Genomic DNA, 16,992 nt, shown 5'->3' on the forward strand with positions numbered 1-16,992 from the left:
AACAAACAGGCTGTCTTTTCCTCATGAAATGCATTCTAAATGAGTGAATGAAGGATGCACAATCTTTTGAAGGCAGGCAAAGACTGAAAAATGTGAGAAGGGGAGCCCAAAGGGTTTATGGAGGGCCCTGGTGACTGAACCAGAGATGTCCTTTTAATGTCGTATGACACCATTAATTGCTAAGGAAAATAAAAAGAAATAATGTAATTAATGCATCCGAGGGAACAAAATTCATATGCTTCTCTTGGTCAAATGTTCTAAACTTTAATTTCGTACCGTCTCTTAAAAGGTTTTCCCAGTATGTCAGAATGTTCACGTTTTCTTGGTGTTCAATATATTATTTTCTGTTTGTGTTGTATCCTTTTAGGAGTTCATGAAAAGGCCATGGCCCCCAAAATTTTGAGAATGGCTGGTGTAGTGGTTAAGAGTGGAGAACCGGCTTTGATTCACCTTGGGCTCACCACAGCACTGATAGAGCTGTTCTCACAAAGTAGTTCTGTCAAGGCTCTCTCAGCCTCACTTCCCTCACAGGGTGTCAGTTGTGGGAAGAGGAAAGGGAAGGCAATTGTAAGCCACTTTGAGCCTCCTTCAGGTAGAGAAAAGTGGCATATAAGAACCAACTTCTTGCTTGAAGAAGCTTGCACTCGAAAGCTCACGCCTTGAATAAATCAAGATGCTACTGGACTCTGATTTTATTGTGCTACTTCAGACCAACATGGCTACTCATTTGAATCTTTTAAGTTGTCTTGAGATTCCTTCGAGTAGTGATAAGCTGGGTATAAAAAACAACCTTTTTTCTGTTTCTTCTACATACAGTCAGACATACATACAAACGTGTGTATTATGTATCAACGCACATATTTCCTTCATTTTACTCCCCCATGCTGCTTCATAGAAATGTTACCTTTCTGATCTACAGATTTTGGTCTGCACCAGGCTGAGTCTGAAAGCAGCGCCCCTTAAAACCTCTATCCTCAACTAAATGATTGAATCTGCTTTTAAAAAGCAGGTCCAAAATCTCGTAAGTCAGACAAGCCTTCGGACACAGGATTTATTGCAAACCATTTTCAAAGCATTTACAGAAAGGCTGTTAAAAAGAAAATCCATATCAACAAACATCCATACATTTCTGGGAAGGAAGCCAGCCTAGCTGGAACACAAGAATCACCGGCGGATATTCCAGATGCCGAGTTAGGTTAAAACAGGGATGGTGGATTCGGGAAGGAGCCAGTCTACACTGCAGGTTCTCACTTTTGAACGGTGAAGTTTTCCAGGTGGGGAAGAGACTTGCTCTGCCCAGTCTACTGACACACGCAGGACCCTTAGAACTGAGAGCAGAACATGGACTACTTGATGTATTTTTCCATGAACTTTTTGTGAAATTCGGACCGCAGCGTATCGTTGACAAATCTTTTGTCTTTTTTCATCTCATCGATCCCCTTTGCGCAATTCTTGAAAACCACATCATCGTCCCACCTGGAAAAAAGTGGGTTGAACAGAGAGAGAGAGAGAGAGAGAGAGAGAGAGAGAGAGAGATTATTTCATCCAAACTATTATGAGAAATGGATAGGAAGAGAAGGCAGTTTTGAGATTAGTCTGCCTAGGAATGTCATGGGAGATTTTTGCTTTCTGCAAACACCTTTGGGCTACCGATGTACCTCCCTGCAGGGTTCCCAGGAGGAAGAGGGCCCAGCTGCCAGACAGAAGAGAACTATTAGAACCATCATGATTTTGTCAGCTTTGACCTGGACTCAAACTGATGGTAGAAGGAAAATGGAGCAGAGTTGTTTCCTGTTGCCCCAAAGGGGCAGACCAGAACCAATGGGTTGAAATTAATTCAAAAGAATTTTCGGCTAAACATCTTGGAGAAGTTCCTGATGTGGAACAGGCTTTCTTGGGAGGTGGTGGGTTCTCGTTCTTTGGAAGTTTTTAAGCAAAGGCTAGATAGACAGAAGTGCTAATTTTATGAACTTAGGCAGATTGTGAGTGGGTGGGCAGGAAGGGATGTGCCAGGGTTTGTCTCTTGCGGCCCTTCCTTGCATGCCCAGGTAATTGCTGGTTGCCACTGTGGGACAGGTGAATTTCCTCCAGGCCACGCTGGCTTCTGGAAATTTTTGATGCGGGTGTGGGAGGGATCACTTGGGCATGAAATTGGGGTCACTGTGGGTGGGCAGGTAGTTGTGAGTTCCTGCACTGAGCAGAGGGTTGGACTAGATGACCCTGGAGGTTCTTTCCAACTCTTTGATTCTAAGATTTCTATGACTGCCCATCAAGTTTGGTTTAGCTTAGCTACCCTATATATAAAGTGCAAGACTTACGAATCTACTACAAAGCAAACAGCTGTTTAAAAGTTCAACAAGGTTTTATAAAAGACCCCTTTCTAAAGGGGACCGGGATCCAGTTAAATAGCTCTACGATGGGGACCCCATGGAGGTGATGCTGTGGTCTGAGGACCTCTTTACGGAACAATGGGCAGAGCTCCCTACCTCCTCTTCACTTTGAAGCTGGCCTGTGGCTGGACCGGACCGGTAAGATTCAGCAGTGGGTTGCCGCTCAGGATGTTCTCCATCCGTATCCTCTCCTCTTCGGCTTTCTGCTCTTGCTCCTGTCAAGACAAGGCAAGGGACAATCGGTCAGGATGTGGGTTCTTTCCAGCCCAACTGAGAGAGGAGGTTGCAAGGATAACCACAAAACATCCTTTCCCAGTGAGTCTGAAAGAATTCTTGCTGCACTAGTTACCCAGGTTGAACGCAAAGCAACTGTAGCCATTCCTTAGAATAAATGCAACATTGAAACTGAACTCAGTGCTCATGGTAATGGCTATTTTAAACCACTATTTCAATACAAACCAAAAAGGAAAAAGAACAATATCCGAAATTTAGCAATAAGTATTTTAAATCACTATTTCCACACAGATCGAAAAGAAAAAAGAGCAATATCCGATCTTTCGAGTTACTTGCAACTGGTTAACTAAGCTCCCATCCCTCCCCCTGAATCTGTTATCTTGCTAAAAGGACCGCAGCTTTCAATAGGGAAAAATTCCCACCTAACCCTTTGATAGTATTGTTAAACAGATAATGATTCTGCAAGCCGAATTCAGGTATCTGAAGAAGTGAGCAGTGATTCACAAAAGCTCCTTCCCTACTGCAAATTTTGTTAGTTTTGAAGGTGCTCCTGGACTCTCTTCCCTTTTTCTCCGCTACAGAGAAAAAGCAAATGATCACATCTGGAGAGGACATCAGCTGTCAGGCAAAAGAGAAGCGTGTACAGTGCAGGACAGGGGTAGCCAAACTGTGGCTCTCCAGATGTCAGTGGACTACAGTTCCCATGAGAATTGCAGTGCATGGACAACTGGAGATTCACAGTTTGGCTACCCCAGTGTAGGGTTTCTCTTGCCATTTCTACCGGCCTCTAGTGGCCATTTTGAGACCTCATTTCTCTATTCCCGTATAGGTATACTGCTGCTAGATACATTCTCTTCTTTTGATTTGGGGCACTGGAAATGTGGGATTCCCTATCACTGAATTAAGGCCCCAGCCTGTCTACTTAAGAATATTTCAGGCAACGCAGTTGGCCTAGGACCCCGGGAAGCTTCTGCCGGTCAGAACGGGCAATGCAGACCAGCATGTCCATGGAGACTCATGCAAACAGGATTCAGCTGTAATACATGGTGCAAAATCATCCCCATTAAATGTTTGCAACCTACATTGCCCCACACGATGAAGAGGGTAGTTCGTGGCTGCTCCCAGGGTCTTCTAGTTTTAAAAAGAAGACACAGAACTGAGAAAGGGCACTGCCCAGAATGCCAGAGACTTGCTGCCAATTGGAACTGACTATTGTAGGTTCCAATTGTAAACGGTAATGACTGGGGAAGGCACTGGCAAACCACCCCGTATTGAGTCTGCCATGAAAACGCTGGAGGGCGTCACCCCAAGGGTCAGACATGACCCAGTGCTTGCACAGGGGATACCTTTACCTTTACCTTTATTGTAGGTTAGACACAGTCAGGACAGGAGCAAGTGGGTGAACTGTAACTAGTTACTCCCATCCGGAAGCCACTGTGTACACAGGCGGAAACAGGATCCAAAGCTTTCGATTAAGGAAGTGCAAACTGGGAGGCCCCTGTTTCAAATCTTGCTCGGAACTCAACAGACTTTGGGGAAGACGCCCCAGTCTGCCCCCAGCCCCCCACAATATGAGGATGATGCAGGCCAACCTTTTTGTAAAGGTCACTGTGATAATGTACGTGAACAACTCTGAACACCAAAAGCCCTCTTGGAATGCCAAGCGCTGGTTTGCGGTGGTCCACCTCTGCCTAAGGCAGCTTGTTGAATGATAAATAGACAAAAATCCTATTTTTACCTTTCGGGCCTGTTCTTCAGCCCGCTCCTTTTTTATCTTTTCAAGCTCGGCTAACAGCGCTGCTGTGTCGTCGTCGCTCTCTTCCTCGTAGTCCTCATCCTCGTCTTCCTCCTACAAAGGAATCCACATCAGTGTTCGGTTCTCTCCCAAGTTGGAAGGACATTTCAGTCAATGCTTCAGGTGCATCACTCTGGGCTACCAGGCTGTTATTCTACTGCCAAAAAGAGAGAAAAACCTGTCCCAAGGCTACTAACACAATGTTTTCAAAATTTATTCTACGTTGCTTTATTGTAGGATCCAACCAGAATGGTTTCTAGATATCTCCCGTTTTCAAAGGTTAAATTTCCTCCGGGGTTGTTCCTCTCGCTTATAAGTAAATTGGATCCTACAATAAAGCAACATAGAAAGAAGAGACTTTTTAATTTACTTTTCTTTATTCTGTATACATTTTGAAAACATTGTTAGTAGCCTTGGGATAAGTTTCTCTCTCTTTTTGATAGTAGACCCTACAAACCGCCCCTTTTGTCTGCATTTGCCTGTTATTCTACTGCAGCAAAGCCGGCCTGTAACCCTTTTGACACCGGCATTCTAATTCTGGCTTTTACAAGCCACTTTTCAAAAATATCAAGATAAACACAAATGTGGCAGGCCATGCAACCCGTTGGGAAGCTGTCATGAACACTGAGGTTTCCCACCATATTTAGGCACAAATACAAACAGAGCCTCTTGTGGCGCAGAGTGGTAAGGCCACAGAAATGCTGTCTGAAGCTGTCTGTCCATGAGGTTGCACAGGGGATACCTTTACCTTTACCATTTTTTACAAAAAAAAGACCCATCCGGGAGAGCCGAGTCCATGAAGATGTTTACAGTCTGCCCTTCAGCCACCTCAAGGGCCTTAGCGACTGGGAGGCTGCACTAAGTTTGGCATCAAGAGGGAGGGGTGGAAAAGATGAGCCTGGAGGGGTTTTTCACTTTCCTCTGGGCACAGAGCAGGGGTCACTGGGGGAACAGAGGGGGAGATGGCTGTGAATTTCCTGAATCATGCAGGGGGTTGGAGCAGATGACCCACCCCCCAGGGTCTCTTCCAGCTCTGTGTTTCTAAGTTTCCTGACCAACCCAAAGGCTCAGCTGTAAGGATGCAATCAAGAGAATTTGGGCTCACTTGGATGCACTTGAAGCAACAACAAAAGCAACCTCCTAGTCCTATGATAGTAGAGAAGCTTAAGGAAACCAGTGAAGGCAGCACTTCCCGGAAAACAAAGGCCTGTGTAATTTGCAACCCACGAAGCAAAATGCAACACACCTGCCTTGTACAATGATCTAATGGGCGACAATTCACCAGAACGTATGGAGCTGCCTTATGCTGAGAGAGGCCACTGGTCTACCAAGTTCTGTATTATCAACCTGAGCTTTTAAAACTGGCAAACAGAACCTGGAATCTTCTGCATGCCAAACACATGCACTACACCAGGGGTAGGCAAACTGTGGCCCTCCAGATGTCCAAGGACTACAATTCCCATGAGTCCCTGCCAGCACTTGCTGGCAGAGGCTCATGGGAATTGTAGTCCATGGACATCTGGAGGGTCACAATTTGCCTACCCCAACACTAAGCCATGGACCTTCTTCAGCAGGCAGCCAAATCAAGAAGAATTCCTGATGGGCCATAATACATAGGGACAGGGGGGATGAGCAGCATTCGGCTCTGTAGGCGGCAGGGTGTACAAGCCGATGAAAGATTCTTAGATGGACTCTGTGTGGTGTGTCCATGGTGGGGGATTTTTAGAGACCACCTTTTTATTCAATCTCACTGGGCCAGTGAGGCTCTCCCTACCCTTGTCTACCCATACCTTCCCCTGGCACTTAAGGTACTTCATTACATACACAAACATTACACAGTCATAATCATTATGCACATTACACAATCTGTTTATTGCACTGAGGCCTCCTTTTGCAATCCAGCTTTAAGGAGAATCCAGTGTGGTGCAATGGTTAAGAGTGCAGCCTCTAATTTGGTGAGCCAGGTTGGATTCCCCACTAATCCTCCACATCCAGCCAACTGGGTGACCTTGGGTTAGTCACAATTCTGTAGAACTGTACTCATGCAGCAGTTCTTTCAGAACTCTCTCAGCTCCACCTACCTCTCAGGGTATGGGGAAAAGGGAAGGCAATTGTCAGCTGCTTTGAGACTCCTTTGGGTAGTGAAAAGCCAGGTTTAAAAAACAATGTATTCTTTTTGATACATTGTGTACCGTATGTAACTTAATGTTTCACTGCTTCGTTCTCTAATCCTGTAGCTTCATCTTTCCCAGCTTGTATTATACTGAGGGGTGAATGGAGAGTTCCCAGCCACCTGGGTTGTTTTTCCTCTGAATCTTCCCACGTTAATTGGATCCCACGAGGAGGGTTGGGCAAAGGCGTTATATACTGTGTAACTGCACTGAAATTTCAGTGCTGACAATGTTTATGTTTGTGTTCTCTTGCTTGCTCTAGAATAAAATCTGTCTTTTGCATCCAGTCAAATAGCGTGCTTTCTTGGCAACAAAGAAACATGACAGACTGCATAATAACTATTTACATTTACAGTGGCTTACGATTAGTACTTGTTTCCCCTGACAGCATAGTCATTGCTGGGTGCATAGAAGAATCATAGAATCATAGAGTTGGAAGGGGCCATACAGGCCATCTAGTCCAACCCCCTGCTCTACACAGGATTAGCCCTAAGCATCCTAAAGCATCCAAAAAAAGTATGTATCCAACCTTTGCTTGAAGACTGCCAGTGAGGGGGAGCTCACCACCTCCTTAGGCAGCCTATTCCACTGCTGAACTACTCTGACTGTGAAAATTTTTTTTCCTGATATCTAGCCTATATCGTTGTACTTGAAGTTTAAACCCATTACTGCGTGTCCTTTCCTCTGCAGTCAACGGAAACAGCATCCTGCCCTCCTCCAAGTGACAACCTTTCAAGTACTTAAAAAGGGCTATCATGTCCCCTCTCAACTTTTCTCCAGGCTGAACATTCCCAAGTCCCTCAACCTATCTTCATAGGGCTTGGTCCCTTGGCCCCAGATCATCTTCGTCACTCTCCTCTGTACCCTTTCAATTTTATCTACGTTCTTCTTGAAGTGAGGCCTCCAGAACTGCACACAGTACTCCAGGTGTGGTCTGACCAGTGCCGTATACAATGGGACTATGACATCTTGTGATTTTGATTTTGATTGCATATAGTTATACAGTCCTTGACACCCTGCTGTGGATTGCTATCTGTCTTGAATCTCAGCGAGAAAGGCCAACTACAAATGAGGTAAATAGATAAGAATGCCTACGTCTGTTAATGGGTCATCTGCATCCAGGTTAGCAGCAGGAATCTGATCTAACCGGGGCTTCTTAGACACCGAGGAGGAAGTTGTGTGTTCTGTGGAAGAAACACAGGAACAATTGAAAGCACTCGCATGTCCAGTATCAATGGGAGGAAAGGAACCACCACAGCGTACAAAAACTGATTTTGCAAACTCCAGAACTTTGATGCCTCAGCTGCACCAACACAGTTAGCATCCAAAAGCTTACGGTAACTAGAACATAAGAAGACCCCCTACAGGAACAGACCAGTGGTCCATCTAGTCCAGCATCCTGTCTCACTCAGCAGTCAATCAGTTACTCTGAAGGCCCACAACCGGGTATAGAGGCTGAGACCTTCTGGAGAATATAAGAGGAGCCCTGTTGGATCAGACCAGTGGTCCATCTATTCCAGCATCCTGTCTCACACAGTGGCCAACAAGTTACTCTGGTGGGCCCACGACAGGGCATAGAGGCTGAGGACTTCATGAGAACATTAGAAGGGCCCTGCTGGATCAGACGAGTGGTCCATCTAGTCCAGCATCCTGTCTCACACATAGGCCAACACGCTCCTCTGATCCAGCACAGACAGACGAGCATCTGGCTGCAGAGACCTTCACGAGAACGGAAGAAGAGCCCTGCTGGATCAGACCAGTGGTTCATCTAGTCCAGCATCTTGCTGCACTCAGTGGCCAACCAGTTACTCTGGAGGGCCAGCAACAGGGTGTCGAGGCTGAGGCCTCCCCCTCATGTGGCCTCCTGGCTCTGGGATCCAAGGGCTTAGTGCCTTTGAATGTGGAAGTTCCCCTCAGTCACCATGGCTAGTAGCCACTGAGGGACCTCTCCTCCATTAATCTACCTAACCCTCTTATGCAACAGCCTTGTGCAGTTTTGAAAACCTGGCCAGAGAAGGCATCCTATGCACCTCCTTCCCAAAGAGTGGACCCCCCCCCCCCAAAAAAAAAAAAAAAAAGCTATTGGGTTAACCCTGAGCTGATAGCTGGGCAACAGGTACCATAAAGGGGGGGGAACAACCTGAAAAATAGGGGAGAACCAAAAGGGTTAGGGATGAAACAATTATAAAAATAGAAACATTTTGTTAGAGCTCATGTATTTAAAACCATTAAAAATATCTGTTGGCACACATGAAATACCTGGGTGAGTACACCATTGTTGCCAAGCTGTTAGGACCAGTACCCAACACGTACTGATAGCTGGGCAAACAGATTCTCTCCTTCCCAATATATTTCCCGAGCAACTTCTGTTTCTTGCACCAGCTTGAGCCAACTATTATGTGCTTTCCCCTCTTGTCTCCCCCCCCCCCCAAACCACCTCTCCGCTGTACCCCTAGAGCCTTGTTTTTCATCTCTTGGATTCTCTCCATCCCAGCAGTCAGTAAACTGGAGCCCTTGGGAAATCTCTACTGCGCCTTCTAAGCAAGCACGGGCCAGGATGGTATAGTGGCTAGAGTATCAGACTAGGATCCGGGTTCGAATCCCCATTCTGCCACTGATGGCTGCTGGGTAACTTTCAATCAAACATTTGCACCCTAGCTAACTTCAGGGTACCGGGGTGCAGCTACAATGGAGGAAGAGGGGAAGAGGGTTGGCCACGTCGAATCATAGAGTTGGAACACAGCCTTATTTCCACTACCTCTGTTTACTCTCTGGAGTGTCCAAGGACTACATTGGAGCTACAGGGAGTTCCCCAGCATCTCACAGGCCACAACCCCGCCACAAGTAATAACAGCCTGCCCAGACAGCACAAACCTCGTGGCGGCCTGTCTCTGTTCTTCTCTCTGGCAGCGACGCGCTCCCTCTCCTCCAGCTCCCTCCTGAAGTCACGGTTGCGCACCTCCTCGGGGGCATCCTGAGTGGTTTGCCTGGAACAAAAAGCAAGTGGGCAAGCTGAAGGATGAAAGTTATTGTGCGGGCAGCATTTGGGCAGGGGCTGTGGATCTGTGGGAGAGCTCATGAGGGCTGTGCAGTAGGCCCCAAGTTCAATCCCTGGCATCTCCAGTTAAAAAGCATCAGGTAGAAGGTGATGAGAAAGACCCCAGGAGACCCTGAAGCGACAATGACCTTGATTGACCAATGGTCTGACTCATCAGAAAGCAGATTCACACGTTCGTGTATGTATAGTACAGTGGTCCAGAATGTGAGCTGGGAATCTCCCCTCCGCTTAGGCCTTAGGCAAGCCCTTTTTCTCTTGCAGCCCCCATGAGAAAGAATGGGAACAGTATTACACCATCAGGACAAACAAAGCAAGAGTTTACTCCAAGTTTCTGATCTGGCAGCAAGCGTTCAGTCCAACCCTGTGCAGAATTATGCCGGACTGAGCCAATGAAATGTACAAACTCATGTGCATTATGTGCCATCAAGCTGCTTCTGGCCTATGAATGAATAGCCTCCAAAGTGTTCTATCATTCACAACCTTGCACAGGTCTTGCCACACTGAGGACCAAGGCCTCCTTTGAGCCAGTCATGTTGGATCTTCCTCTTTTCCTGCTGCCGTCAACTTTTCCTAGCGTTATTGTCGTTCCTAGTCAGCCTGGTCTTGTCATGATTTGAGGAAGACAATTAATTGTCTCTGCAATTTTAGATTCTACGGAGAGTTCAGGCTTGATCCGATCTAGAACCCGCTTATTTGCGTTTTTATGGAAGCCCACGTTATCCACAAAACCTTCCTTCGCCACCATATTTTAAGTGAATCAGTTTTCTTCCTGTCAATAGACTTAGGCTGGTGGAATTTTTCACAGGACTGTCCCATATACTACATCCCAAGGTGCCCAAGAAACTCATCAGCAAATATTAATGTAAGACTTTCCCCCTGCCATTATGACACAGTGTTGAAGAACTGCCTTGTCCAGTTGAATTTATTTTTATTCACTTGCTCATGCATGTTGAAGAAATTCTGAAGACACAACAGAGGCAGCAGAAGAGAGCAAGAGCCCCTTTGGAGGGCAATTTAAATAGGCAATTGATGAGCTTTTGTGAGACACTGCTCACTTCTTCAGATATACAGCTATATCTGGAGAAGTGAGCAGTGGTTCATGGAAACTCTTACCCTGCCACAAATTTGTCAAGTCTTTAACATGCTCCTGGACTCTTGCCCTTTTCTGCTGCTATAGACAGACAAACACAGCTACCCATCTTGATCTATCTCCCAAGAGAGAGGTGGTAAGTGTCAGGAAAACAAATCTTGGAAATAAGTCCACAAATTCACACATTTTTTTCCTGGTCTGTTTGCCTAGACCTGCCTACAGTCATTTGTGGCCAGAAAAAAAATTAGAATGTCCTCCCTCCTCCAGCTGATCACGTACTAGGGCAATATTCCCCTATAAACCTGAGAAAACCCAGTCCCTGCCAAACTGATTATTGTTTCAGAAATCGCTTTGAACAAAATGCGTAAACTATCTTTTACCTGTATTTGATCTTTGTATGAGAAGGGAGATCTCTGCTGGAATACTGTTTAGATAGCTGACTTAGGTCGCCTTCTCCTTTTCCTCTCCCTCCTCTCGCAGGCTCAAATGTTGGTCTGGCTGCAGTAGTCATCTTCAACACTGTGGGACCAAAATGCACAGTGCATACAAGTTACAGCCTCCCTGTTAAAGCACACTATTAAAGGAAACCATAACGCTCTGCTGTGTGTGTGGTTTTGCACTGTGATCCTTTTCACATGCACTTGGAAGTAAGCCACACTGAGTTAAACTGGGCTTACTTCAGGTAAGTCTTGATAGGAATTAGGGGTTAACAGATATTTTCTTTCAATTCCTTGCTTTCCCATCGCTCTGTGCTGATATAGCAAATAGTACATTTCTAATATAAACTCTTTTACGATAATCTTTTTGAGATCTGAGGCAGTTCACAAAATATAGTAATGAACACATTAAAGGTGAATAGATTAAGAGAGGCATAAACTGAGGTGAGACAGAACCTGCTTGGTCTCCATGCATCTGATGAAGTGAGCGTTGGCTCACGAAAACATATGCCACAATAAATCTGTTAGTCTTTAACATGCCAGTGGGCTTGTTGTTACTTTGGCTGCAGAAAATGAACACAGCAACCATCCTCAAAGTAATTTTTAAAGCATCACAAGGTTTGTCTTGGGCAGAAAGTGAGGCTGTTAAAACTGCAGCAAGCTGATTCTCCTGTACTTAGAATAAAGCGTTATCATTTTAAATTCCTGCAGAGGCTAATTATCTTTTGTTCTGCAAAAGAGATGCTAAGGCACTAGGATTTTCTTAAGGCCATACATCCCAGGTCTGTTGTAGAGGTGGATCTGGTATTCTAGCCTTCCTATTATCATTTAAACTCTTAATGATATCCTATCCCACCCCCGAATTCATACTGCATTTCCACATGTCTGGACATTCCAGTGCATCATTTGACAGAAGAAAAAGATTCCTTCGAGTCACAACTGACTCTGGCAACCACACCCACAGGGCATTCCAGGCAGAATACAAGCATAAATGGTTTGCCATTACCTGCCCCATCCATCGCTACTCCTGTCTTCTTTGGTGATCCCCTATCAAGTACAAACCAGGGCCTAACCCTGCTTGGTTTCCAAGTCCTGACAAGCTTGGGATAAGCCAGTTATTTGATAGAGGTCAAAGCAAATGCGAGAATGAGCTTTTGGCAACAGGAGCAATTTCTTAGATGCCTGGTTATATATATTTTTAAACGTACCTTTCAGCTTTCTTTCTCTCAGTCTTTGTTTCCAAGGAACCATGAATGGAAATCGGAAGTGAAATCATATCTCACTTTGCCCATTTGGCCAAACATCTAAACATCCCCCTTGCAGCATTTTAAAATGTCATGAATAAAGAGTATGATATTGTTTCCCCACAGATTTCCAGTGATGTATTTCTCTTAAGCAATGCTGCTGCTTTAGCAAAAGATGCAAAACCTATTCCCCTCCAAGACCACTTCATCAGATGCGCAAACTAATTCTCAGCAGAAAAAGACCAATATGATTCAAACTCCGCAGGGACAGCCAAACATCACCACTCCAATAGGCATATGGTTGAGGCCTGGACAAGTGAACACAATCTCATGGGCTTCCCTCTCCATTACAAAATCCCACCACTGAAATATAAGGAAAAGTGGCAGGACAGTGGAGCACTCAGCGTATTTACTGCTTGTATTGTATTTTAAGCCAAAATCTTAACACATGGTAAACCACCCCTCAACTGTTCACAGAAAGGGGCAGTCTATAAATTTCATTATCAAGTCTTATTATCGTATCAAGAGGCAGCTGGCTGAGGACCTATCTATGTTACAGAGCAATATTTATGCGCAAAATAAGCACAGCAATGACTTTCAGCAGACATAATGGATAATAATACACTCTTCTCCAATTATGTTAAGCCAGGTGTGGCCAACCTGTGGCTCTCCAGAGGTCCATGGACTACAATGACCATGAGCCCCTGCTCAGCAGGGGCTCATGGTCATTGTAGTACACGGACCACTGGAGAGCCACGGGTTTAGCCACCCCTGCAATCCAATGCAACCCCTGCCACGGGTCAGAGATGCTTCCTCTGGGTTTAAACCCTGGTTCAGACACTGGAGGCCACCCTGCGTTGGGCTGGGGCGGCCAAATCCACACAATTACGCGGCCAGCCACAAAGGCCGCCCCCTGGAGGCTCGGGGGTCCCGGGATTACCCACCTGAGAGCCGGGCACGACCCCAGCTAGGCCAGCAGCGCCATTACTCTTCCAGCATCCCAGAATGCGCCGCGCCGCGAACCATAGACGCGCGTCCATTCTGGCCAACCATAGAAAGGACCGGCAAGAGCGGCCACCTTTTCCCCCCTCCATAGAAGCAAGAGTGGCGTCGGGTGCGGCTCGACACTTCCGGTCTCCAAGCGAAGCCCCCAGCTTCCCAGGGCAGAGAGAGAGAGAGAGAGCGCGCGCATTTTAGGCTTTCATAGAAAACAGCGGGCGATGGTGAATTGCACTTTTTGTTGGAAGCTCCGTGTGTGTGTCGATAGATTCGGGTAGGGGGTCTGAGTCCAGTAAGACCAACCAGTTAGATTCTGGGTCTGAACCCCCGTGTGCATGCACCTTGCTTCAAATTCAGAAATGTGCATGCCCCAGGAAGCTTCTACTCAAATTAAACTTGCTGGTCTTAAAGGTGCCAGTGGACTCAGACTCTGGATGTGTCTGTCTGTCCCTATAAAAATCCGCACAATTTTTCCTTTGCAAGCATCTCACCAAGGTTCAGCACAATTAAACTAGAAGCATCTCCGTTTTATACATCATGTTGTTGCCCCGCAAAGGGCAGCAGCCAATTGGCAACCGGTAGTGTGAAAACTCTAAGCCTCCTTGCCCTTTTCAACTCAGGCTCCCGCCCCCTCGGGCAACTTTAGGGGCCCGCGTCAAGGCGTCACGTGACACCGAACGTTAATGGGATTGGGTAGAAAAAAGGAAGGCGCAAGATCATAGCATTCAACACTGCCCGTTACTTGTGATGTCTTCATGCGTGGGTGGAGGTGGATGGGCTCTACAACATGGAATGCTATCAATCCCTAATCTTGGCATTTTTATTCTCTCTACTATGTTTATTGAACTGGAGTTGAACCCAAAGGTAGCATGGAGGCACACGAAAGTGAATAAATCTTTGTTGGTTTTGAAGGTGCTATTGGACTCACATTTTTTTTTTAACTCAGAAGGCTGTAATCTTATTTGTTTAGTCAATTTCTATACTGTCCTCCTGGCAAGCTGGCTTGGCAGTGCACAACGTCACAGCAAACAATAATATAGGTTACAATAATTAATAAAATAATTAATACAATAAATAATAATTAATAATAAGAGATTAAACCAATCTAAAAGCATTTAAATTCACAATTGTAATTAACACCAGCATTTGTGTATGGCTGTTACTTCTAGCGCTGATCTTTTCAGTGGGTCTGTTTCCAAGTTAAGGTGTTATCGTGAGGGTTTTTTAAAAAATTAATTGTTATTGCATTTGGTCTATCCCAAATGCTCAAGGCAGATTCCAGTACTTTACTATTCCTCTAACAATTTTGGGAGAGGCAACTTGATAAATTCTGCTTGTAATTCTAGCAATGCTCTTGAACTGGCTAAGCATCTTCATTATACTGCACATGTTTTGGATGTTTTTGTGATGCTCTCGAACCTAAAAATAACTTGTCCCTTTCTAATAGTAATTCAAAATGACCATTTAGGATGAAGAGGTATATTGAGCTGGAGACTTTTAACCCAGTGGTATAAATAAACAAATATTTTGCTATCCTGTCCTTCCCATGAGACTCAGAGCGGGTATCCAGCCTTGCTAGTTGGGTTAGGCTACAGGCAGTTTCCAAGTGTGAGGGATCAAGGAACACAATGGAAAACAGTTTTCCTCAAACACTGCAGGATTGTAATCCTGTTACTTGGGGATTAGAATTAGTGTTAGAAAGGGACAAGATATTTTTAGGTTTGAGAGCTTTTACTTATTTTTAGCAAACAACTTCCTTTCACAGACAATAACTTCCTTAAGAGATGCCTGGCCAAACATATTTTTATTCTGTATGAGTTGAAATGTTCTTTAAATAAACCCCTTGACTCAACAACATTAAAACTAGCCTGCAGCTATATCCTTAATTTTTTTACATTTGCCTGCTGATAGCCAATGTCTGAGGAAGAGTTGTGTATAGAACTCAAAAAACTTGCTTCCAGCATTTAAATGCCCATCAGATTAATTAAAGTACTGTGGTATATCCCAAATGCTCAAGGCAGATTTCAAAACTATATATTACAACAATCTTGTGAGGGCAAATAAAGATGAAAATTCATAAAAGACATCCATCCAGGGGAGCAGCTGAGCAGAGCCTTTTTATGCATGAAACAAATACCACAAAACTATTCGTGTGAAAAGATAAACTGTTTAAGAGACCACAGTCCGAGGGAGTCCAAACCGTGGCCCAGGTGAGAAAACTTTTTAAAAATCATCTTTTTTTGATATCTCCATCTTTTCCATTTAGGATGCTTAAATATGTTAATTGTCTGCTTTATTTGTTGTTTTTTGAATCACCTCACATGTGAGCTTGGATGATTTTGATAGTATATTTGTGTGTTGTTCCTAGTAAATATCAAACAGGTGACGTATTGTGGTGTCTGCTGACAGGTATCCTGATGCTCATTTGCTTCTTCCACAAAGTGTCTCATTCCCAAAGCAAAGAACCAGTCCGACAGGAGGTGCTTCAGAAGAACCCGGGAAACGTCTACAACATGTCATTTTCTCAGTGCCTGTGGCAGCCATTTTAGGATTATCCAAAGATTGCCATTTGGGAACTCCTGGGTCCATTCCGCACAGCGTTAATGTAGCTGAAGTCTTACCATTGTGTAACGCTATTTTTTTAACGTTATGCACAATGTCGTAAACAATCTGCAACACTCCCGTAAAAGCGCTTTAATATAGCGCTTTTCAGGAAATCGTGAAAAGTGGATTCCCCCTTAAAAAACCACTCCTGAGAACGGCCTCCAGCACACCCAAAAAAGACGTGAGTGTTCTCAAAATAGAGGTAGAAAGAATATCCCCCCTAGCTCTCACCCCCAAGCTTCCGGAGATGCGATCACCATTTCCCCCCCCCTTAAACCGGCAAAAGCAACGAACAAGCGAGGCTTCTTCGGCTGAAGTCCCTCCACAAGCAGTTCAGAAGTGCTTAACACTAAAACAAAGCTCCCTTCTGCAATTTTCTTTAAAATTCCTGAGTACAATACAGCCCCCTGTTCAACACTGGCCGTAATTTCAACCAGAAATTGCACCCATGGCACCCATGGGGGGAGGGGGGATTTTTTTTTAACTTTAAGTGTGTGTAAACGATTAAGCTCCAGCTCCCTACGCCGGCGAAAAAGTTCTTTCTAAGACATCGAATGAACAAATATTCGTTGCTATTGGTGTTTTCGGGTTTTTAGAAAACAGTTTTTAAAGGGAAAGGGGCTTTTCGGGAGCACGATCACATTTCATTGGCTGTTCTGTTTGATTGACGGCTGGGGGCGGGAAGGAAGCTTGTGGATAACGAAAACAGCGCTAGTGGGAGAGTGCTTTTCCCGATAGGAAAGGCTGTGTGCATTATCAAGACCTGCCGCTATTAATTCTAGCACTTAGCGCTTACAATAGCGCTTACATGTGGCTACATAGGCGGTTGAGCGGAATGGACCCTGGTGTTGAAGAAGGTTTCATCTTCCAAGGGCTTACAAATTCAGAGTAGCTTCTTTATTTAAACAATCAGCTCAGTGAAAGATGTGGTCCTTGCATTCAAAATACCAAAAACCTTCCACATGGTCAC

The 16,992-nt window shown here is 45.0% G+C and overlaps 1 protein-coding gene across 1 annotated transcript; it reads right to left on the reverse strand.

Annotated features, from left to right (window-relative positions):
• Positions 1–1,037: 1,037 nt before the first annotated feature.
• On the reverse strand, positions 1,038–13,503 carry CWC15 (CWC15 spliceosome associated protein). Its single transcript, XM_077341483.1, has 7 exons — positions 13,364–13,503; positions 11,119–11,257; positions 9,465–9,577; positions 7,686–7,774; positions 4,363–4,473; positions 2,487–2,605; positions 1,038–1,476 (listed from the first exon to the last, which is right to left on the reverse strand). The coding sequence occupies exons 2-7, from the start codon at positions 11,247–11,249 to the stop codon at positions 1,347–1,349; spliced, it is 693 nt and encodes a 230-aa protein (XP_077197598.1). The 5' UTR covers positions 11,250–11,257; positions 13,364–13,503; the 3' UTR covers positions 1,038–1,346.
• Positions 13,504–16,992: the final 3,489 nt, after the last annotated feature.

Source organism: Paroedura picta, chromosome 6, assembly GCF_049243985.1.
Source record: "Paroedura picta isolate Pp20150507F chromosome 6, Ppicta_v3.0, whole genome shotgun sequence".
NCBI classification, from domain to species: Eukaryota; Metazoa; Chordata; class Lepidosauria; order Squamata; family Gekkonidae; genus Paroedura; species Paroedura picta.

Bases quoted from the DNA above. Each gene is read 5' to 3' on its own strand.
- CWC15 (XM_077341483.1), bottom strand. From the start codon at position 11,249: ATGACTACTGCAGCCAGACCAACATTTGAGCCTGCGAGAGGAGGGAGA. The intron at 7,775-9,464 runs GTTTGTGCTGTC...TTTCTTCCACAG, and splicing joins CAGAGACAGGCCGCCACGAG to AACACACAACTTCCTCCTCG. The intron at 1,477-2,486 runs GTAGGGAGCTCT...ACTTTTTTCCAG, and splicing joins AGCTTCAAAGTGAAGAGGAG to GTGGGACGATGATGTGGTTT.